Below are 23,337 nucleotides of genomic sequence, written 5' to 3'. Positions count from 1 at the left end.
AGCAGAGCCGGTAGGTGAAACTCAGAAAAGCCATGGACTTGCCAAATTCTCCTCCCTGGGTCATTTGCCCCGTTAATCTCACTAACCATTAAGTGACAGGGACTAACGGTGGACGGTGGCCCTTCCTCCTCCCCGCCCCCAGCCTCCCTCCAGTCACCAGCTTTCCTGCTCTTCAATTATTGAGGAGCTGCAGTGTTAGCACTTCTCCGGTTTAAAGGCAGGGGTGGGGGTGAGGGCTCCCTATCAGGCCTTTGCCCAGGAGCTGGGCCTGCCCAGGGGCTGGTACATCAACCACCCAGAAACATCTTTCCCTTCCCCTTGCCCTCTCTCACTCTTCCACCTCCAGTTTCTCTTGAGCAAAAATATTAAAGAGTGCCAGAGAAAGTTGGACAGAAACTCACAAATAGGCCAACTGCGCAGTTAACAGCTCTCCTTCCCTTGTAAACAGTTTTATTCATTTTTAAGAATCATGCAGCAATCCGTAAATATTGCATCCTTGACGTCCCCACTGTAGTGTGCCCACGAGTGTACTCCGGGGAGCGAGGGGTCCACAGATGGCACATCAGTACATATACACTCACACACTCTAGGTGTGCAGATCCTAAAGCAAAGTGAGCAACCAGCATGCCAAGATCAGGTGGACAGGACGCTGACTCTCCCCAGGTGAGATGGCTTAAAGTGTGTGTGTATCTGTGCCCAGGAGATGCCCCAGTGTGGGCATGACCTCTGTGGGATGGAACTGGGTAGGGGAAGGACAGAGGGCTCCATGTGGAGGCCGGGATCCCCACACCAGGGGAGCTCAGACCTTTGCAAGGCAGGAAGGAGCCACAGGCCTCCGATTAGTCTATGCCCTCCTGTGCGAAGTCAGGCCCCTTCACATTCTCTCTGGGCCAACTGCTTATAATGTGGCTGTCTCCAGATGATGGAGGGGCAGCTGCCCTGTTCCCTGATCAGGCTGAGGACCAGCCCCTTTGGACGGGATATTTCTGCTTGTCAAAGAGCTAAATGAGAACAAAGGGGATGGGGTGGGGGAGAACGGACTGTCTGACAAAGAAGGAGTGAAGGGCCATTTCTAACCCACGTGTCTTGGTTATGGAACCAAGGCCTTGGGGAATCTCTCTGAGCCTCTTCCTGGAGAAGACACAGACCCTCCAAGGAGGGGTGAAGACAATGGCTTCCTCCTAGGGTTCCTGGCCACCATGGCTACTGTTTTCCTGCATCTCCTTCAACTCAGGTGACACCACACTGTGACTACTACCTGCCGGGAGGGAAAGGAGGTGGGTCTGTGGGCCACCACCCCAGGCTACGGGGAGCCCCCCATTCCCTGGTGCTTCTGGGGCTCAAACTTAAGGAAATGAGGAAGTGGGGTTATTGCTCAAATCTTAAATACGGAAGGGGCTATAAGAATGTTCGGAGGAAGATAGGACATTAAGTGGGGCCTGAAACAGCAGAGTCCACTGCAGGATTTCTGAGCGGGTGGACGTGGGAACCTGAGACAAGCTTAGATTCAGGCCTGGCTCCTGGAGGGTGGGTGAGGACAACAGGCCTCCCCAAGCAGGGCAGACAGAGGTGCAACCCCCAGGCAGCCTGAGGGTCACCCGCCTGGCGGTGCAAAGAAGCCACGCAGAAGGTGCAGAGGATTCCCGGGGCACCGGGCTCTCTTTGAGGCTGTGGAAACAACCCTGAAAAGCTCTTCTAGGGAAACGACTTCAAATATGAAGACATGCCGTCGTGATGGGCACAGCCAAGGCTCTGCCGCATCCCAGCCTCACAAACGCTCAGATCTGACTTTGCTTCCCAATCTCATGCTCCATTAAACCAGCACCTCTTCCGAGAGCCAGTAGCCAATGCATTATCAGAGGGCTACGTGGACTCCATTGATAACACCAGTGTTGAGAGAGGAGGAAGACCCAACAGCTTACAGTCTGGCCTTGCTGTTTCGGGCTGTTATTTACATGCCCGACACTGGGCTGCAGTGGGGTGGGCTGCAGTGGGCACATGATTTGAACAACAGTATCTCTAAATCTCTAATGAGACTATGGAAGGCAGTATCTCCCCCTTCCCTCATTGGGCTCAACAGATCTGGAGGGCAGGGAAGGAAATCAGGTGGGGTGGGGAGGCTCCCAGACCACCGCTGTCCCCAGCTCAGCCCTCCCCCAACTTCCGACACTGACTGAGCCGAACTGCTCCACCCTCTCTCTCAGCCAGTTTCTTCAACTGTTAAGGGCATGAAAAAAAAAAAAAAAAAAAAGAAAGAAAGAAAGAAAAAAGAAAAGGGAGTGGAGACAGGGACAGCAGGAATCAGAATACCACCTGATGGGGCAGTAGTGATGAAATGTGATCACATACGGCAGCTCCTAACATGTGCCTGGCACATAGAGAGGGTCAAAAAGTGTTTTTGTAATGTCACCTGACTCTCCGTGGGGGGATTCCCAGATTCAAGGCCTCCTTCCTAAGCAGACAGACATGAGGCACTGGCTCTGCTACCAGAAGCAAGAACCGTTTTGCCAACCAGCCCCTGTTTCTTGTCCTTGAGAAAGGGGCTCCTACTGCTTTCTGAGGGAAACTCCACTTACAGTGCAATATGGCTTTCCCTTCTCGCAGGAGTCACCTCCCAACCCCCACCACAAATTGGAGGTTTCAAATTGGCTATGATGTCCCAGAGACCAGAAAATGCCAGGTGGGTGTTTGTAATGAAGCCACCGAAACTCCGAGGCTTCTTGGTCTCCCCACCAAGGAGAAAAACAGACGCACAAGAACAACCAGTCTGTGGATCTCGGCTCCCCCTGAAGATCAAGATACAGCGAAAACATTCCAGAGGGTCTCTGCCAAGGGTTCAGGAGCTGCAGTTCATCGAGTGGCGTTAGCCCATAAGGAGAAAGGAGGCTTCCGGTCCCTTCTGAGAGGGGAAGGATGACGGTTACAGAAGACGAGGCTGGGAGGAGGAGCAGCCCGCTCTCACGTGGGTATGAAAAGTCTCCAGGTGTCTTGCTGAGGATGCCCAGGAGGTCAGCAGTGCAGGGAGGCCAGGAGGGGATTCAAGGGCAGCAGGGGAGCCCCGGACCAGGGGCTGGGGCTCTCAGACGGCCAAGGGACCCCACGTGCAGGGCCTGTTCTCGGGGTCCTCCAGGCTGCCAGATGACGAGCGCCGGCGCTGTGTGTTTCGACGACTGACAACGTTGTCATCCACCTGCCAGGCACCTGAGGAGGGGAGAGGAGTGTCATAGGAGCCGGACCTTCAGCTCGGTCCAGGCATGGTCCCCAGCAGGACAGCCCGGGAGTTCGGCAGGAAAGCTGGCAGGATGCATGCTACCTGGAACTCCCAGGGTGTGCAGCCCGGCCCTGGAGAGGGAGAATGGGGAGCAGTGGCTGCCACTGGGCGAGGTGCAGTCACGGCTGCTGTGGTCCACTGATGGAGGGACACGCAGGATGATCCCGTTTTGTGCCCCAGGACCCACTTCGGCATCTTTATTTGGTTTCGAAGTTGGCCTACGTGTCATGGTGGACAAGGAAAAGAAACTGGGTCTAGCTGAGATTTTTCATGTGGGCAGGAGGAAGTAGGGGGCTGTAAGAAGAGGGTTCATGGAGGCTGTGAGTTAGTGTTTGCTGTGGGGGTCTGGGGGAGGGGACAGGAAGTGACTGGCCGCCCAGCAGGGGGCCAGGGACCACCCAATGGCATAGGGGAAGACGGTGTGATGGCTCTTCCTCTCTTTCTACACCCAAACGGCCTGCTGAGGTTTGCTATCAGCCCCAGGAGACTTTAGCCCCAGAGCTTTGGGGTCCCGCAGGTGCCGTCCACTAAATTCATCATCCTCCCCCAAATCCTACAGCCCCTGCACCAGAAGCACTGGCTGCCTGTGCTGGAAACCAGCTCTTGGTGCTTCTCCCTGCTGTGTGCTCTGCATCCAATCCATCACGACCTCCTGCTTGTTCACTTCCTCAGCATGTCTAAATCTGCAGCCAGAAAACCTGGGCACACCCCCAGTTTATTACATATTGACTGCGTGATCCTGGGCAGGTCATGGTACCTGGAGCCCTGGTTTTACCATCCATCCAATGGGAGAGGAGTACTTACCCCACAGGGCACCTGACTCGTAGAATGTGGTCAACAACCAGCGACACACTCCCCATCCCTGTTTTTGTTCAGGCCACCCTCATCCCCGCCGCCGTTGCCCTCCCAGCCCGCAGACTGGCTCCATCCAACTCATCCCCTCCTGTGCAGCAAGAAGCTCCTGAGATGAAAGGCAGGGTCATGGCTGCCCACATGCTCAGCATGAAGCCCTAACTCCCTGGGGTTGAGGAAAGCCTCCCATCCTCTGGCTGGACAACCTCTGAGCCGCATCTCCCAGCACCTGACCTCACAAGGCCCCCTCGGCCGGATGGGGTCCAGCGTGCTCCAGAATGCTCCCCTGCAGCCTGTGCTGCCACCCTGCTTCTCACACTGCGTGGAAACTGCTGAATTCTCGACCTCCTCCTGGGCAGGGCCCAGAGCAGCGCCTGGCCCATCAGAGGACTCGCTCCATGCACCGAGCTGACAATCCTGGAGGGCGGGCCTGGGGCTCCCTGTGTTCATGTGTGAGGGGGGCCGCTCACGAATGTCTGGGGTCAGTCTCAGGTAGACCAGCCCAAGACATGAAACCCTTTAATGGCAGAAACACTGGGATTAAATGGGTATAAACTGCTTATTTCCCGTAAATGTCCTGGTGGGATAATCCATCCTAGGGCTCTGTGGAGGTGGACCCCAGGGGAAGAGGAGTGAGTGGAACAGGAAATTCGTAGGCATCTCTCCCAGCCAGATGGAATGTGGGGACCTCTGTACCCCTGGGGGTACCAGAGTCAGGGACATGGGTCACCAGTGCTTTTCCCCTTGAAGGGTGGCACTGTGAAGTAGGATGAGAGAAGAGAAGGCAAGGCTGCCCTTCAAGTTAGGAACCCCCCACATAAAATGAGCTGTTTGTTCATTTACGTAATTTGGTAGATCTCATACCTATTCCTCAATGTTTATGGGGCAGGACTCCGGGAACTGCGGCTGTTCGGTAGGAAAGACCAAAAGCAAATGGTAAACGAGAGAGAAGACACACATGCATGCACAAAGTCAACACGCCGCCGCCACCACCGCGCCACTGCAGGCACCCTGCCGCGACACACGACCGTCGGGCTGCCTGGCCCTGAATTCTCACGAGTCTTTGCTGCAAATGCCACCATCCCAGACCCTGAGCCAGGGCCCAAACTGACTCCTTCCGAAACAGCCTCAAGACCCAGATCTCACGTCTCTATCCTCCCCTGGCTTCCTGATACACTCAGTGGCACCCTTTCCTTCAGAAAGTCCCCCCACGGGCCTGGGCAGAACCTCGCTGCTCAGCTCCCCTGTCCAGAGGAGGGAGGGCCAGCGGGGTGCGCAGGAGGACTTCCTGAGTGCGTGCTCCGGTTCTGTCCTGCCCTCGGCCGGCAAACCAGAAAACAGCCTGGAGATGCAAAATCCTCCTCGGGAGATAAATAAAGGCGCCTCCCACTCAATTCCATTTTGGGGACTCAGAAATCAGAGAGTGAAGAGACCTCTAGAGGCAGATTTGAGGAGCACGTTTAGGGAGATTTCGCACACCCACTTTCTGACTCTACCCGGCCACTAATTAAAGGGCTGTAACAGTTCCAGTGTCTTGTAGTTTCTCTCCAGGGGAAAGGGAAAGTTAATTCAGATTTTTCCTTATTGTCTGCAAAGTGTAACCCTTCCTAGTAGGGTCTTAGTCTTGGGTTATTTCACGTCTCCGTGGGTATTTTTAGATTTCATTGCCTATGCCCACTCCTGCACAATGCTGTCATTTAAAAATACACTTGTATTTCCACTAACGAACCCATATTAGCTTTGCTTTTTCCCGTCACACCCCCCGGAGCCTTTTCACAGAATTATCACTGGTCCCCTGACCACCATCCTGCCACCTGTGTGATACCTCATCAGACTCCCTGGAACCACGCCAACTTAGCACAGCCTCACAGTTCTAATCTCACCACCTGTACCTGTCAGCTCCGACTTCCCCCCTTTGAGAACCTTGCAGAACAATCCAGAACATAATACCACCCCCGCCTTGGTCTTGGGGCCCAAGAAGACCCGGAAGCTTCTTAGGGGAAGAGGGGCTGGAATGACAGAGGGGCTCGCCCAGCATCACTCCCACAAGGGTGACGAGAGTGGTGGGGGTGGGGACCTGAGTGTCCTCGCCACCAGCTGCGGCTCCCGGCAGAGCACGCATGGGCGTGGGGAGGGTGGGCCACGGGACGCTCCTCAGGTCTGCTTCTCATGGGCCCCCCATGAGGGGATCGGCATCCTCGTGGATAGGGAGACAGACTCAAGCAGAGGCCAAGTGCCTGGGAAGCTGTCCTGATGACCGCAGGATGGCCAAGCCAGCCTGCGGCATCTCATTCGGGGGATGGAGCTCTGAACTTACAGCGGAGCGTGATGAGGCCTATTTATTCCATGGGTCCTACCTAAGCGCACACTCCTGTGATTAACCCGACAGATGCTTCCAGAGAGTTCCCCAGCATCTTGCTGCCAGTGTGATGCTAACAGCAAAACTCGGGAAACATTTTACCAGGAGAGACGCACTTTCCCTCTCCCACGAGAGCCCTGGAGACCTCTGGGTGAGGCTACAGTGGGACACCTCCGGCACCGACGCCCGAGCCCCTCTCCTGGCAGCCGCCACCATCACGGGTATCACATCTGGCCTGAACGGTGAACCCAGTTTAAGCTCAGAATGGCTGGCTCCTGAGATCACCATAAGGAACCCCAGGGGTTCTATCTTCCTTCCAGGTATTGCTCCCCTCCCGTAATCCCAGAGTGGAATAAATATCAACAAGCAGGTTGGCTGGAAGGAGTTGGGAAGAGGAAGAAGCAGAAGGAATCAGGTCAAGTTCCACTAGCACAGTTGGCTTAGACAATTCCCAGCAGCTCCCTCTGCCAAAAACCAGGGCTGTGCAGGGGAGCCCCCTGGGGGAGCCAGGAGCCTAGATTTCTCTCCAGAAGCCCAGCGAGAGGATGGCCGGTACAGCTGCCACAGACATAGGGCAGAGTGAGGGCAGAGATGTCACCTTCCCCGACTAGTGACCAAGGACGCCAATTCAAGACAAATCCTTCCCGTAACCTTTGCCACAGAAGCATCGCTATCTGCATGGCGCGGGGATTAATGTATCTCCCAGGTGTTCCTCCTCGGGAACTCTCAGCCTGCTGATTCAGGCTCTTGCCAGCTAGGAATGGAAACGTCAGCAAGAGCCCCTCGGACGTGCGCGGGCCCAGCCAGCTCGGCACAGCACAGCCGGGGGGGACAGTGCTGGCACAGAGTGAACATGAACTTTCACATGGAGTCTGGGTGACACAAATGAGTTTCAGAATAAACAAACCAGACGGGCAGATTTACATTTGGCAAAAAGACATGAGAAACACACGGACAGACAGAGCAAGGTAAGGAGTGGGAAGGCGGGGAGGGAAGAGTGCCCCGGACCCCAGCCGCTCCAGCCCAGACCGGACGCGTCAACGCTAAGTAGGCAAGGGGGAGGCTTGGGGGAAGCAGCTCCGGGAAGCCCAGCTTCCCCGCCACAAGCCTGCGTGTTGGGCCAGAGGGGTGAGGACCCTAGCCTTTCATGGGCCGATGGAGAGTGGCAACCACAGGAGGCAGTGTCCCTCCAGTGCCTGCGGCCACGTCGCCGAGCGAGTAAAGCACTGGACCCGTGACGAGACGTGGCTGTTCTGAAGCTGATAGGAGTCTTCGCTGCGGGGCCTGTTTAAGAGATTACTAACACAACGTGAAGGTAAGCTCTGCCGTGAACCCAGGAGGGGCAATTTCAACCTAGTCCACCGGGCAAGGCGTGGCTGGTGGAGCCCTTGGTGAGCACGCAGCGGAAGGACGTCAGTGCTCAGACTGTGACTGACAGGGCTCCCGGGGTCAGTTTAGGGTCAAGAGAAGGACTAAGGGCACTACGACGGCCCTGATCAAATGTAACGTCAGGGCTCCAGCGGGGAGAGTCACCCTCGACCCCTGATCTCTCCTTTGGGATCCAAATCTAGCGAGTACACAGTGCAGCTGGTGTAACCCGAAGCTCACTGGGTCACAGAGCCATTTGCTAGTCTGCAAGATGCTGGCTTTCAGATTCCTCTCTGAGCCTAACTCAACACATCCCTCTGAGGAGCTATAGGTTCTCCTTTCAAGGGCTCAGGCTCTCTTTCCAAGACCTCAGAGAGGCGGCAACTGCCTCAAACTCCCTGGAAACGAGACCAGGCCACGCCTACCACGGGATCTGCAAGATGGCGATGCAGGCCGCACGGTCAGGCCAAATCCAAAAGATTTGGAAGGAGGCCTGCTCTTCTCTTCCTGTCCTAATGGTCTCAGAGCAGGGGTGGCTCTTTGCTCAGGGACTCTCCCAAGGCTGCCTCAGTTCCTTTCAGCAACGGGTTTCCAGCATCTTAGCACAGCCCTTGCCTTCTTGCAGGAACTGCAGGGCAAGAGATGGGTGTCCCAGGGTGAGAGCAGGGGTGCGAGCAGGGGAGCGTCTCCCAGCAAGTTCATGTTCAGCGGACTGCCACTCACCGGGTAAGCAGGCCTCAGAGCACAGCTCATTGTCCAGTGCTTTCACGCTTGTGATGTCAAAGTCATTGTTATTGTCACACTCCACACCTAGAAATGCGCATGTCCTCTGGCCTGAAACGGAGTTATTAACGCAGTTAGAGCGGGGCTGGCTGTCTTTTCCTCTGCTTTGCTGTCCTTAAAATAAAAATCTCAAGAATGGAGACAAAAAAAATCAAACCATGTGTTAAAAAAAAGACAATAGTAAGTGGGTAAAGAGCGGATAGTAAAGGAATCAAATTGTGTGGGGATGCTGGTGCTCTCGCCCTGCCCGGCTCTGTTCCCTGAATGGGCCCCTTTCCAGCCACTGTTCCTGGGGGAGGGCTGCGGGATGTGGCCACAGGGACCCGGACCAGAGCAGAGCTCTGCCAGGCTGGGAAATGCTAGGCGAGCCTTGGGGGAAGTGACCCCCTGCTCTGGCCTGTCTCGTCGGTGTGTGTGGGGTGTGATTATGACCACGAGGCTCTGCAAAATTTTATTTATAAGTAAAATGGCAATTATAGGTCTTTGGTGCCATAATTTTGCACATCAAAGACTTAATTTGTTATTCTAGTATGTTTTAAGGGACTGACCAGAAACCTACAGTCATGTAACAGGGGGAGGGGAAAGTCTTAGATATCGTTTTTTTCAGAGTCCCTCCACCCCCCGGCCTTTTCTCTTGGTGAAGGGGAGAGCAGGAAACATACATCTACCCTGTGGGCTATGGAATGACAGGTGGAAACCACTTGTTGCCCTGCACTTTCCAGAAGCAAATATTCTATGGGGGCAACTGTCGCAAAGGGGAACTCTGGAGCCCTGAGGGCTGAAGGCATGACCCAGGGCCCGGGGGCCAAGGCGCCCATCCCCACCTCAGGCTGGCACGTGAGTGGGGTGCAGGCCCAGCCTTGGCGGCCGCCCCTCCTCTAGGGCTGCTCGTCCAGGCGAGAGTGGTCAGGTGTGCATGCACGCCCCCCTGAACTCCCCCAAGCAATGGCCAGCACTAAAGCAGAAGCGACCAGGATGACATCTGTGTCCGAGTAGGATCTAGGTCTGCTTTGGAGGCTGCCCTTCTGTGGAGGCACCTCAGAGCAGCCAGGGAGGACAGCCCGGTCCTGGGATGTCTGGCTTTCCATCCCCGGGGGGGGTTCCCAGCACCCCTCCTCCTACTTCCTCACTCTGTTGGTCATTCCTTCTCTTCTAGGCTTACTAGAAATAAAATTCTTCTGACTGAAAGTAGAATTGAGGCCTGAATGATGGTTAAAGAGGAAAAAACCCCAATAGCCTGTAAAACACTTGTTTATGCTGAGCTGCTGAGGTCTCTGGACCACACCACTGTGCCGCCGGCTGCTAAGATGCCCGTTACCATAACATCAGCCGTTTTCCTCACTAAAGCAAGCCCGAACCTACTGCCTTTCTCCCAGGTGGCGGAAACTGCTCTGCTGCTGAACCCCGGGGCTGCTCCAGCCGCTACATGAGACTCAGCTGAGAAGCTTAAGCAGGAGGGAAGGTGATGGGAGTTGCCCAGGAAGCTTCAGAATCTCCTGACTGTAGATGGGGAACTACGCGTATTTTCTGCAGTGTCCTCCTTCTGACATTCTTGGCTCTGAGGCCCAGGAAGAGCTGGGGAGGCCACCGAGGTCCTCGGATACCCTGTTTGTCCATCAAGAAGACAACCTCTCCCCAACAGCCACACAGCTGAGCAGGGCTACCAAATCACATCAGTGCCTCCTTCTGTGCCCTCTGGAGAATGCCCAGGGAAGATACGTAGTAAGAGGGAGCAGATGACCAGGTCTTGTACCATCTTCGTGTGTGGGTGAGCCGTCCTCTTCCTCTAGGACGCCATTTCCCTAGGACAGAAGGAAGGCACTGTGAACAACTACACTGGTTGGCTGCAGACAGAACTAATCACCCTCCTGGCATCCATGCATCTCCCGTCCATGTCCGAGATGGCTAGCAGGCCGCCGAGGCAGACTTTGCTCGGTGAGGCAGGACCGGCCCGAAGGGACCAGGTCCGAGGCATGTTACAGCTGGACCCCAGGACTGTCAGGAGTAACCCTGGTCATAGTTTAGCTTACATTGTTTCTCTAAGGGGGAAATTGCCCAGTGAAAAAGCAAACAGTGAACTCATAAAACTTTCAGAAATCCCTTAGGATCCCACGCCTATCCAGATACTTCTTTGAGAACATCTGGCTCAAGAAAAAGTTCCAGAGGCCCTGCTGTGAGCTGGGCGCCCCCCCGCCCCAGGGCTCCGCCACAGCATGTGTCACGCCAAGTTGTGATCGCATCTCCCCGACCCAGCGGAGCTCCTGGATGGGTGGAGAGGGTGGGGGCCAGGCAGAAACCATGTCCCTCAGTTTTTATGTCCCCAATGCCAGGAAGCACCCGTGAGACAGCTGTCCTGGGTAAATGCTCACCAAGTGAATGAGGATAAACACTCTCTCAAGGGGTCTGGCCCGGAAGACTTCCCTCTAGAACTCACTCCACGCCTATTACACTGAGACCAGCGCCCTCTGCTAATCAGACAATCCCTCTTCTCCGCACCCCACTGTTCGCTGATCCAAGTGCACCACTTTGGAAGGCTTCTTCCCAAACAGCCCCCATCCTATTTGTGTCCCCTGCCAGCACTGACAGTCCCTGCGACTGGGGAGGGAGCTCCACTGTCCGCCTTACGGTTACCTCTGCATCCTGCTCTTCGGTGGCGAGGCCGACAAAGTTGCAGTCCGGAGACACGGCTGGCGTCACCTGCAAAAGAGCGACAGAAATCAAGGCTCAGATGCGACCGGCTCTCCTCCCCAGCTTGCCTGGCAGCAAACCAAGTCCTCAGGAAAGAAATGGTGCCAAACAGACGATCAGATCTGACGGGGTCTCTGATCCTGCTATGTGGTACCCTGCTTTCCAGGCCACCCCTCCTGAGCACTGGAGGGCTTTGCACATTTCCCGGGCAGACCTAGGGTTGAGCTAGTTGGGACGTGCGTGTGAACAGAGATCCCAAGTGCTCCTCCCTTACCTCTCCTGCTTCTGAGGGGGCCCTGCTGGCGGCCCGGGGGGAGGGGAGCGCCTCCCCCTCTTCTTCAGTGCCAGGGGCGATGTAGGAGCCAGACATGGAGGAGACGGTGTCCGTACTGATCTGGGAGTGCTGGCTCTGGGAGGACACCATGGACATGACCGACTGGGCCAGACTGCTGCTGGCTGGGTCTTTGGAGACAGGGGTCGAAGGAAGGAGGCGGGAGATCAGGCCCGGCTGTAGGGAGCTGAATGCCGCGCAGAGCTGTCTCCCCGCACCCGGGCAGTGAGGGCGCAGTGGCCTGACCTTGCCCCCAGCGGAAAGGGTTTAGATTGACCGTTTTCCAGGGTTTTGCTCCTTTACATTTTTGAGCTCAGACTCAACCTCAGGGATGAGGGATGCTTGTCCCTGTCATGATGTTAAAGGAAAACCTTTCGACAGCAGGACTGGGAGCAAGATACCGCTTCTCTCCTAGCTCAGCAGCAAGACCACCCTCTCACTGCAAGACAGCGAGGCCCCCTTCCCTCTCAAGACGGCCTATGTTGCGATGCCCGTTAGGTATTAATTTGCTGCTCCCCAGTCCCTCCTGTAGGAAGTAAGAGAAACGCTGTGGACTTGGCTAATGGGGGAAGAGCATGCAGTCACTCCCTGCCCCCACGTGTACCTTCTGGGGAGGAAAGTGTGGAAGAGAGAGGCGTCCCTGTGCAAGACGACTGGTCGATGGCTCCCGACGATGACAAGGTAAGATTGTCACTATCTGGAGTGACGCCACATTCCTGGGGGGGGGGAGCGGAGTAAGGGCCCATCAGACGCGGTGGAGGGGGAGGGTGTGAGGGCAGGGACCCTGGCCGAGGAGGAGGGAAGGGGATCCTGGGAGGGATGGCAGGAGGGAACACGCAGGGGCAGGGCTGGTCTGTCATCCCTTCTGCAGCCCTGACCTGAGTGGCTGTCTCCCAGGGGAGGCACAGACTTCAGTCAGCACATCCTGCCTGAGGCCGAGCATCTGCTGGAACTGCACAAAGACCGCAGCTCAGGTGACACAGGTCACCCAGCAGCTGTGACACGGGGATACCCCAGGTTTCCCCAGGATTACAAACAGCTTTCCTTCTGAAGGAAAAGAACACAAAACCAGCAGAGGCCCCGCTGCCGGCTGGGCTTCTCCACCTGGATGGCAGGTTAGTTCCAGCTGGATGGAGGGAACACAGACACACCTTCCCCACCACCGCCTGCTCCTGGAGCCCACCCCCCGGGCTCACAACCTCGCCCCCCCCCCACCAGCCGACGCAAAGTCCTATTGTTCTCTCTCTGCAGCCCCGTTCTCTCTCCCCCAGGCAGTCTTCTTAAAATCTTAGTTCAGGGATCCCCCCTGCCTGGACTACTGGGGTCGGGGTCATTCCTGGTTCCATCTGCCTCCCCACTAATCCAGTCTGCACACCCCCGTCAGGTGGGCCCTCGGGAAGCAAGGTGCCCACTGTGGCACCGGCTGGCTCAGAGCCCTCAATTCTGCTCCGTGTTCTATGTTACTGTCCCGCCACCTGGAATGTCTCTCTTGCCTTTCTCTTCACGTCTAAGAAATTTTGATACTCAGCTCAAAGGTGGCTCCTCCATCACACCTTTTCTGGTTCTCTCCACTTAACATAATCCTCCGTGTCTCTGCCACAGCACTGTAGCATCTGTTTTGGGAGCACGCACTTTCTCTAGTTAAAATTCACTCATTCATTCAACAAACACTGAGCAACACTTATGTGCCAGATATGGTGGTCGTATTTGTGTACATGTCCTGCCTCCAACTGGACCATGAGCTCCTAAGGACAGGAACCACTGTTCCTCTTCCCATGCCCCACCGCACCTGGCCCGAAGCCTTACTGGGAGTGGGCATCACAGACCTCTGCCTTCTGTTAAACACAGCCTGTGATGGCACACAGGGTAGAAAACCCTGCCTGACCTCTTGCCCATCCCCCCACCCCAGGGGGCTTTCCTACCTGCTGTGCCTGCGCCCAGAACCCTCTCTCCTCAGTCATCTGCACAATTTCCCCTTTCACCTCCTCTGTCCATGGACCACTTTTTTTTTTAATGGAGGTACTGGGGATTGAACCCTGGACCTCGTGCATGCTAAGCACGTGCTCTACCAGTGAGTTGTACACCCTCCCCTCCATGGACCACATTTTTAAGCTAGCATCCCCACCTCTGGCTGTGAGGCTCCCTGACTTGACGTACTGAGCCATGGCAGCATCTGACACACACTTTGTACTTATACTATCTTTTGTATCCACCCCACCCCCACCATCACGCATATAATAAGTGCCACGCGGCGGGGGACTTCTGTGGTGTCCTCACTACAGCCATTCTCCATATAGAGGGTAGTGCCTGGTCAATGACACAGGCTCCATACATTTTTTTTTTAATTTAAAAAAAATTTTTGTCTTTTTGTGGGGGAGGTAATTAGGATTGTTGTTTGTTTATGTATGGCAGTACTGGGGACTGAACCCAGGACCTTGTGCATGCTAAGCACGCACTCTGCCACTGAGCTATACCCTCCCCCCCATACACTGCTGAGAGAATGAGTCTGCTGAGGCCTTCGCTGCTGTCTCAGAGTGTTCGATCAGGAGGTGTTTGATGAAGGAATGAGAGCAGGTGGACTGGAAGAGGCTAACAGGAAGAAAAGTGCCTGGAGCCCAAAACCAAGAAAGAAAAAGGCCAATGCTCATCACCTCGCCCAGATGCTGGGCTGACAGCCCCTGAGACAGGTGCGTCTCGGATTCACTGCAGGAACGCTCATCGTCCTCTTCGGGCAACACAGAAGAATTCTGGGAGGTGGACCTATAAAAGCCCGGAGGGAAAAGCAGCTGTAGCCAGTGTCCACTTACAGGACAGGACTTGCCTGCGCTCTCATTAGCCAGACGTCCCCGGGAGAGCAGGACCGTGACAGGAACCGAAGGGAACCCGAAGCTTAGGAAGGAGCAGGGATGTGGGAAAGGGCACCAGAGGGTCTGAGACCTCTTCCAGGTGTTGGAAAATCTCAGTTTTGACCTTTAGTGCCTTCAGAACCTTGTGTCTGAACTTGGGAAAAGCCACTGACATTTTTAGGGTTTCAATATTTTCATCTATAAAATAGCCTCCTTTCCTCTGCGGCAGAAGCTTATTGTGACTTGGAGCCTAGTTGGATTTAAATGCTTAAGAAATACAGATCACAAGGTTCCTTCAGTCCTCAGAGTAAGCAATGCTCCCCAGGGGCCTGAATGACCCTAACGATGTCATCTTCCCTGTGCCCCACGCCCTTCCCCCGAAACGGAACGCATAAGGTTTGTTCATCTGGATCCGTCTGCGTACCCATATGCCATCTTATTTTCCTTTCCTAAGGGGTGGGATAACTTCCCCTCAAGTGTTAGCCCAGGTCTTGAGTGAAGTGAGCAGCTCTGGGAACAGCCCAGAGGGTCTACACTGCCCTGGGACCTGGGACGGGAATCAGCACTGAAGAGGTGAAAGATGGATTGACAGCATCTCATCAAGGACCCCAGGGCCAACGCTGTCGCACACCAGCTACTCACTGGGAGAGACTCTTTTTCAGCTTGAGTCCTTGGCTTCTGCAGTCGGACAGGCGGTCGAGGGGCGAGAGCGTCCGGATAGGAGGCAGGTGGCCATCGCTGCCGTAGGAAGGCAGCATTCCTGAGAGGTGTCCGTCCCCAAGCACGTGGAGTGGGGGGACTGCTGGGGACGGGGTGAGGGGCCCATTGAGGGCCTCCAGAAGAGACACCACTTCATAACCAGGTGGAATGTTCTCTGAGGACTAGGGGAATCAGAGACAGGTTGAAAAATGAACTAAATACTCTTCGTTTTATGGTTTGAGTATGTTTCTTCCGCTACACTGGAAGAATGCTTTCTCTTACATGTGGTCTGGGGGCTCTGCCAAGAAAAGCTTCTGTCTTAAGAGGCATATGAGAACCACACATTCCTAGACTCTGCTTACAGATGAACTTCTTCTTAATAATGTTGATTTTTCTGACTATAACAGAAATATATGTTCATTACAGGAAACTTGGAAAATACAAAGAAGTGGAAAGAAGGAAAAAAAAATCATCAACAATCAAACCACCCCAAGTGATAACTTCTGTTAATATTCTTGTGTATTTCTTCCATTTTTCCCTCAGTACTATTTACACAGTTATGATCAGTCTGTAAATAACAATTTTATACCCAGCTTATTTTACGGAACATAAATATTTTCCTTCGCATGCGTCCCTTTCCATAGATACCATACATTTTCTAACTCTTCTACTGGTGCTGGCTATTTATTTGGATCCATTTTGTACTGTAAACAACACTTTGATGAACATCTTTGTGTATAAATCTCTTTTTTTTTTTCCAGATCATTTTCTTGGTATTAAATTCTAAGACCTTAGATTACCAGGTCCAAATGTTTTTAAGGCTCTTGATACATACAGCTGTTTTGTTTTTTTCAGTGATCTTGCCCTCTCACAAGCAGTGCAGAATACCTATTTTAATTGTTTCTTGGCCAGCAAGGGGGTATTTTTTCCCCCAATTTTTGTTTATTAAAAATTCTTTAAAATTTTGAATCACTATGTTGTTGAAACTAATATGGTAAATCAACTATACCTCAACATAAATAAATAAAAAGAAAAAATCAAACACACTTTTTTTAACCTGGGAAAGATGTTCACAATATATTGTTAAGTGAAAAAAGCACAATACAAAACGGAATGCAAGTATGAGCCCATTTTTATAAAAATACACATTTTTAGCAAAGTAAAAGGACAAATGATATTTACCAAAATATTAACATTGCTTGTCTTAACATAATAGGATGACGGTTGATTCTGCTTAACCGACCTTTTCTGCCTATTTGAATTTCCTGTAATGAAGATTATTTTTTTTAATGGGAAGGTAGTGAAGGACTTATTAACTTCAGATTATCCCAGTTGTGTTCCCAAAAGCTCCTCTAGTAAAGTAAATGTTTCTGTTTAGTCTATTTATGGGGAAATATTTCTCCCTCATAGATTTGAACGTCCTTCCAAGATGACATTCACTCAAATTGCCTTTTAGGTAAAATAGAGAAGAGCAATTGTTGATTAAAAAAAAAAAGAAAGAAAAGAAAAAACACTCAATTATCACCAAAAAGAATATGCGAGAAAATACAAAGCCTCACTTTAAAAAAGGAACAACCCAAATACATACTACTAAATTATACAGTTACATCATCTAAGTTTAGTTTACTGCAAAGATCAAGACAGCACACTAGAAGTTGGCAGCCTCTTTTCCACACCTTTCATAGCACTCATGCTGTCAAACATACACTTTTTAAATGTTTTATCTTTTGACAGATCACAGCTTGGGGTATTTTTTAAAAAGAAAGTTTTTACATTTGAAAGGTGAAAAATGATATCCCATTTTAATTTGCATGCTGTTGATTTTTAACGTGCTTGACTTTTTAAAAAAGGATGTCAAAGAGCTGTGTTTCCTCTTCGGACGATTTTAAAAATAGATCCTTTGCCCATTTATCCACTATTTCATTCATGTCATTTATGGTAAAGATACTAGCCTTTCCTCTGATACAAATGTTGAGAGTATATATTTTTTTTCTTTAAATGATTTGTTGTTTGCCTTTTAATTTTTTTTTTTTTGTTTGCCTTTTAATTCTAATCATCTTTTACACATACAAACTTTAAAAATGTTTATGTGGTAAAATCGACATGTTCCCTTTTTGTAGTGTTCCGTTGTTTTTTAGATCAGAGAGCCCTCTCCCATCCACAGGCATCTAAAGAATCATCCATAATTTACTCCAGGTTTTCAAAGTTTCGTTTGCTTCATTTTTTGCATAGTTAACTAGTTACTCTATCTGGAATTTGTTATCTGGTAAGGAGTGCAGTGCTAAACTAATAGGATTTTTCCTGCCTAAATCACGACCTAATCATCCCAATACCATTTACTGAGTAATTAATAATTAATCTCCTCCACTGGCGTGTTAACTTAAAGACAAGACCTGCGAGTCTGTAACCACAAAGCCTGGAGACTTTCCTCTAACTGTCACTGACACCATGAGACCGAGGTGACCTATTTCATCGACTCAGCTCCCGGTCCCTGAAGCCACGAAATGGGATAAAGGAAAACAGTTACCTTCTTCCAGAATTCAGATAAAGACAGTAAATTGTGTCCAAATCCAAAACAATCATCCTCTTGTTTCTGCTTGGGGGAGTTCCAGAGCTGGATCTCCCCGCAGAATGAACCTGTAAGCTGACCGCTCTAGGAGCGGTAAATATTAACCGGACACAGAGTTCCCAAGGCGGAAAAGGGAGGTTTTAATGATCAGTACCCAGTCTTCCGCAGTACTATTGGTTGGTTTTAACACAAGATCTCAGCCAGCTTACTAAATACTTCAGTGTGCCAAGGTGTAAATTACTTGCTGCAAAGTCACATAAAGAAGGACAAAAGGTGAAAAAAGCCCAACTCACTGAATGCTCTTCTGAGTCTGATGTCTGGGATGAGATGATGGGGTTGAAGCTGGTTGGGGACAAGGGGCCCAGTTTTTTCCGCATGGCTCGGATCTGAAGCAGTGCCCGGAAAGCTGTGAAGAATTAAAAAGGCCATCAGGACATCGTGATACAGCGGTCAGGATGAACAAGAGCCCACACAGAGCCACGATCCCTCCTCCCCGAGTTCCTCCCTGGGGGGCCCAGCAGGGCCCGCCAGCCATTCGCCCTGTGGGTCTGGGGCTTACGCAGTCGGCAGATGGGGCAGTTGTTGGCCTGGTAGCGCAGGGTGTCCGCACAGGTGTTGCACAGGCAGAGGTGGCGGCAGGGCAGAATCAGGGTGTCCCGCACGTCTGAGAGACACACCACACACTCAGCACTGTTATCGCTCACTTCATCCTCAGCCACCTGGCCGGAGACAGAAATTCAACCAGTGACACAGAGATGCTCACGTCCCCCTCTTTCTTTCTTTAAAAAAATTTTAAAAGCTTTTGTGTGTGTGTGTGTGGGGTGGTGGTAACTAGGTTTATTTATTTATTTGTTTATTTATTCATTTATTTTTTGATGGAGGCACTGGGAATTGAATCCAGGACCACGTGCATGCCGAGCACGCTCTGAGCTATACCCTCCCCGCCACGTCCCACACTCTGTACAAGGTGGCTTGCCTGCAGAGCTGAGATAAGCAATTGGAACAGAACCATACATTTACACTGAACTTGATGGTTTCCCAAGTGCATTCACACACTCAGTCTCACTTCATCTGGCAACTGTTTGTCTCCAGCTCATCCTCTGAGGCTCAGAGTTGGTCCTCTCTGACAGTCTGAGCTGAAGGGGCCCAGGAGGCCACACAGGCAAGGGGGAGGGCAGTGAACTGAGGGACCAGGGAACTGAGAGAGCAGAGCCAGCTCCCCAGGAGAGCTGATCCAAACCGGCCTATTTTTTCATTTCCACAGTGACATAGTACAATCATCTGAAATGAAGAACAAGAAAATACCCTGCTAGTACCCAACTGATGCCCGAGTTTGGCCTGGTGAATCCCTAGCTCCCGGCTGTCTCAGAGACGTTCCCCCTCCGCCTCCTGGGAAGAGCACCTTCAGAACTGCGGACGGAACTTGCCTTAGACTCTTGCGTGTTGTATTTGTTTTCGATTCCATAGATCTCCTGAAGGAGGTAGCTCACCCCATCCACCTGGAGAGCAAATGGAACAGTTCAAGGGCAGGCAGGCTCTGCTGAGAGGTAGGAATGGGAACTTGCCCCTGCCCCAACTGCCTCTGGTAACCAAGGACCACTGATGCACCATGACGAACGTCAAAGGCTTAGACAAGCAAAGGATGCTTTGATTCGCTTCTGTTTTCTCTTTGGGAGGGGAAAGAAAGTCAAATGTCTAATTTGCCCACCACTATACCCAACGGGGAATAACACTCACACTGCAGTTCACCATGATGGACGGTTAAGAAAGGCAGAGACCAGGAAAAGGATGGAAGGGTGTGCATCAAAACAGAAGCATCAGCTATGTGATGATAAACGCTGAGTGTAGATGTTATGAAATGAAGGAAAGGAAATGGGAAAGGAAGAAAGAGAAGAAATGAGCAAGAAAAAGAGGGGAAAGGGAACATGCAGAAGCAAGGAGAGAGAGTAAGACCTTCAAAGAGGGCCTCCTCCCATTGTGCCCCCTCCTGCACCACCTCTGATTTGCTGCAAAATTACCCTGATTGGTCCTGCTTCTTAAAACTCCAATTCAACGCCCTCAAGTTCCTCTCCCACCAGCTGGGGCCACGTCAGTGCCAAAGCTGGCCCTTCCCTTGTTTCTTGATGCGAGCCCACCCCCCTCCCCTGCCTCACCTCCGTCCCAGGGAAACCCTCCCCTAAGACCCAGCCTGTCACTGATTTCACAGCCCACACTCCAGTTTGACACAGTCTGTTGCTAATGCCAGTCTAGCAACAGGAAAATAGATCAACCACTTCCTTTGAGCTACCCTAGCCTTTCCATCCTCCAGGCATCCTCCCCAAGGGGCAACTCACTGAGGCCTGGCCTTTCCAGGCAGTGCCCTGGCTGGGCTCAGGATCTGTTTTCTCCTCTGCCTCTCTTCAAACTTGCTTTAACATAGTGACTAGATTGAAAAGGACATTATCAACAAATTTATACTAAAGTATTATTGACTACCTTTGACCCTGTTAACGGTGGAGAGCACTTAATACCCCAAAGAATGAACAATTCAGAATTTTAGATATCTGTCACCCATCTGCAGAGAGACCTTTCTTTGTATCTCAACCAAGGACTACCCTCCCCACCACCCAACTCTCCCTCTGTGTGATGACCTACCCTCCCTTGGCAATGCCACTGCCACCATTGTCCCCTCCTCAGCCTCCATGACTCCCTCCTACCTCTGCAAGAGTGGAAGGAAAGTGCTGGCACACAGTGGCGGTTCGGGGTTTCCAGCAGACCTATGCATAACTTACCCCTCATTCTGGAAGGGGGCAGATGGCCAGCGAACTTTGAATTTGAGGAAAGGAATGTTGGGATAAATTAAGCCAAGGGCTCTAATTGGCTCTGAATTGGACCCCGATACTTAATTCTTTAGCTGGAAATGTTTCTCACCCTGGCATTTTAAATAAAGAGAGTTCTCCCTAAACCTAATGTCAGGAGACAAATCCTGTCCTTTCCTTTTCTTAAGTCGTTTGCTCAGACAATGACAGCCTCACCACCAATTCCGGAACAATAAAGACACCAAAAATCAGCACTCCTTTCAGGCCCACCCAAGTAGTTTCTGACACAGAAAAGCATTCCCTTTTTGCTTTTCTTCTTTGATTAAGAAAAAAAGGGTGGGGGTGGTAGGAGGTAACGAGCAGTGAAGGAGCCAGCTTGGGGGGCTCCATCGGTCCCTGGCCCTCAAGCACTTACCACCTGTTTCTGTTTGAGGGGCTTGACACAGAAAGTCCCGTCTGTGTGCTGGAGTGAAAACAGGACAGTTACAACAAGCAAGGAGGGCATCGAAGCGCCAGCTGTTCTTTTGTTACTTCTCTCGGTTACACGTGTTCTTGGACCCCCCGCCCCCCATGTGGAATGGCAGACCCCTAATATGGGACACATCCCACCAGCACGTGGTCTGGCCCTTCCACTTTAAGAAGAGGCCCAGGGAGTCCAAGGTCTTGTAACAAGCTGGCGGCAGAGCTGGAACTAGACCCCAGTGGTGGGGGGGGGGGCAGGGGCAGAGCCCCCAGTGTGGTGCTCACGCAACTCCCCCCCACTTCCCCAGCCGGACCCGGCCTGCTGAGCCCAGGCAGCCAGCAGGCAGGGCCCCACGGGTCCTCCCAGGCCAGCCAGGGCTAACTGTCCCAAAGTGAGGCCTTACGTACCTTTTCAAAGGTGCCCAGCAGGACGTGGCAGTGGCCAAAATACTCTGAAAGAAATAAAGCCGAATAATACACTTCAGTTCTGTCCACCTTCCCCGATTCCCTGCAATCTGGCAAACCGAACACTCTGGCTGTCACGGGAGAGGGTGGGTCATGTCACCCAATAGGAGTCTCGTCCCCCAAGGAGCTTGGGTGCACGAGTGCCTGTTTGAGACCCACAGAGACAATGTGCTGCCCGGGGGCCACAGCCGCTGCCAGGCCGGTGTGCTCCACGGGGCACGTGCGCAGCCAAAGAGGACAGGAAGCCCCCGTACCATCTCCTTCATCCACCACAGCATGGACCACCAGCGGGTACACCTCTCTGTCCAGGTCGAAGCCAAGCTGAAGGGAAAGAAAAGGAAACAAAAAAAAAAAAAAAAAAAGGGCTTAACACATGTAAGCGGTGCAGTAGCCCGTCAGAAGGGGAGGCCCCGTCTCCGCAGCTCATCCATCAACCTGGTTACCACCCAAGTCCACTTAACGGAAGGCCGACTTTGTAAAAATCTCAGAGACGGAAAGGCTTCTAACCTACAGGTCTTTCCTTTGGGCACTGCTTCCTCAAAATATCCGAGGTTAATGGGCTACTTTGGAATAGAAACACTAACGAGGTGACATGTAGCCTCTCAAGGACGTGAGGACGTTACAAGGCTGAAGGGGAGCGTGGTCTTCCAGCACCTGGGCCCATTCTTGGCTGCCAGCTGGGGTCCTAGTCACTCCCACGCCCTGTGGGTCTGTGTGCGGAACCGGCCCGTGCTCCCTCCCAGCAGCCAGTCCCCCCGCCGCCAGCGGCGCTCACCTCGTCTTCAGCCCACTCAGAGGGGTCCACAGTGTGGGAGGGCAGGCAGAACTGCTGGCACACCCCGCGCTTGTAGTGCACGGTCTCCGACTGCAGGCTGTTCTCTTTGGGGATGTAGCTGTCCATCAAAGGGGGAAGCAAAGCCAGAGTTACGATGGAGCCCAGACGACCGGACAACTTCCTCAGTCTCCTGCCTGTTCTCAATTACCAACAGGCTTAAGGAGAGGGAAAAAAAGGAAAAGGAAAAAAGGAGAAAAGAGAAGATCTCCTTTATCGCCTCTTTCCTTTGGCCTTGCTTAGTGATGCTATTAAACTTATCTCTTCAAACTGCACACCCACAGAAAGGTCGCTTCATAGATTTTTAACAGCACCTCGATGACCTGAAGGGCCACGCTGCTGTCACTGTGCCAAGATGGCACAATTTAAAGGGAAACAGGGAAAAAGGAAGGCTGTGCAGAAGAAAATCCAAATTCAGGAACCAGATCTCACCTGGTTGCAGAAAAAGACTGTTTTTCCCCCCCAGGTGAGAGCGCCAGGCACGGACCCTGACCGGTCTGGGAAGGAGCGGCTCCCTGGGCCCTTGTCCTCACCTGGCAATGCCATTCTGGAACTCTTCGGTGGCCTGATAATAGATGGTGATGGCCACTCGGGCATCAGTGTCGAAGGTGAACTCCACGTTGTAGTGGACTTTTGCTCGACCGGTCTCTTCTCCAGGGGTCTTCACCTCCTCGGCACATCTAGAAAACCACAAAGACTCAGCATTTTCAGGGGGTAGCAAATCAGTATTTGAAAATGTATCTCCTTTTCTTCTTAAATTTATTTTTTAACTTTTTGGGGGGGGGTTAATTAGGTTTACTTATTTGTTTTACTTTTACAGGAGGTGCTGGGGATTGAACCCAGGACCTTGTGCGTGCTAAGCCCACGCTCTACCCCTGAGCTATCCCCTCCCCTACGCTATTTTTGATACTTCACGGTGCTACAGTTAACATCCTTGTGTATTTGCCAGACTTTTTTTTATAGTTTTTATTTTAATCAAAGTTACTAACCACATATTTTAAATAGTTTCCACAA

At 52.2% G+C, this 23,337-nt stretch overlaps 1 protein-coding gene and 1 long non-coding RNA gene across 7 annotated transcripts in view; one reads left to right on the top strand and one right to left on the bottom strand.

Annotated features, from left to right (window-relative positions):
* Positions 1-420: 420 nt before the first annotated feature.
* Positions 421-23,337, bottom strand: part of RNF157 (ring finger protein 157) — a 72,089-nt gene continuing 49,172 nt past the window's right edge. For 4 of the 6 annotated variants that reach the window (XM_064495508.1, XM_064495509.1, XM_064495510.1 and 1 more), the window contains 16 exons: positions 22,857-23,003; positions 22,267-22,384; positions 21,746-21,812; positions 21,435-21,478; positions 20,980-21,027; positions 19,194-19,265; positions 18,326-18,485; positions 18,060-18,172; positions 15,141-15,379; positions 14,304-14,412; positions 12,257-12,368; positions 11,596-11,783; positions 11,265-11,330; positions 10,387-10,435; positions 8,574-8,684; positions 421-3,201 (listed from right to left, as the gene is read on the bottom strand). In XM_064495508.1, the coding sequence (XP_064351578.1) occupies positions 3,080-3,201; positions 8,574-8,684; positions 10,387-10,435; positions 11,265-11,330; positions 11,596-11,783; positions 12,257-12,368; positions 14,304-14,412; positions 15,141-15,379; positions 18,060-18,172; positions 18,326-18,485; positions 19,194-19,265; positions 20,980-21,027; positions 21,435-21,478; positions 21,746-21,812; positions 22,267-22,384; positions 22,857-23,003 (1,765 nt within the window). In that variant the 3' untranslated portion in view covers positions 421-3,079. Of the gene's footprint in view, positions 3,202-4,987; positions 5,030-8,573; positions 8,685-10,386; positions 10,436-11,264; positions 11,331-11,595; positions 11,784-12,256; positions 12,369-12,530; positions 12,605-14,303; positions 14,413-15,140; positions 15,380-18,059; positions 18,173-18,325; positions 18,486-19,193; positions 19,266-20,979; positions 21,028-21,434; positions 21,479-21,745; positions 21,813-22,266; positions 22,385-22,856; positions 23,004-23,337 lie in introns of those variants that run through there. The other 2 variants (XM_031469148.2, XR_010384555.1) reach the window with 2 other exon arrangements.
* LOC116157825 (uncharacterized) lies at positions 12,538-15,923 on the top strand. The gene is made up of 2 exons (XR_004142068.2): positions 12,538-12,767; positions 15,624-15,923. It is a non-coding gene; the product is annotated as an uncharacterized LOC116157825 (long non-coding RNA).

Source organism: Camelus dromedarius, chromosome 16, assembly GCF_036321535.1.
Source record: "Camelus dromedarius isolate mCamDro1 chromosome 16, mCamDro1.pat, whole genome shotgun sequence".
NCBI lineage: Eukaryota > Metazoa > Chordata > Mammalia > Artiodactyla > Camelidae > Camelus > Camelus dromedarius.
The sequence above is the reverse complement of the archived record's forward strand: the minus strand, read 5'-3'. Positions and strand labels throughout refer to the sequence as shown.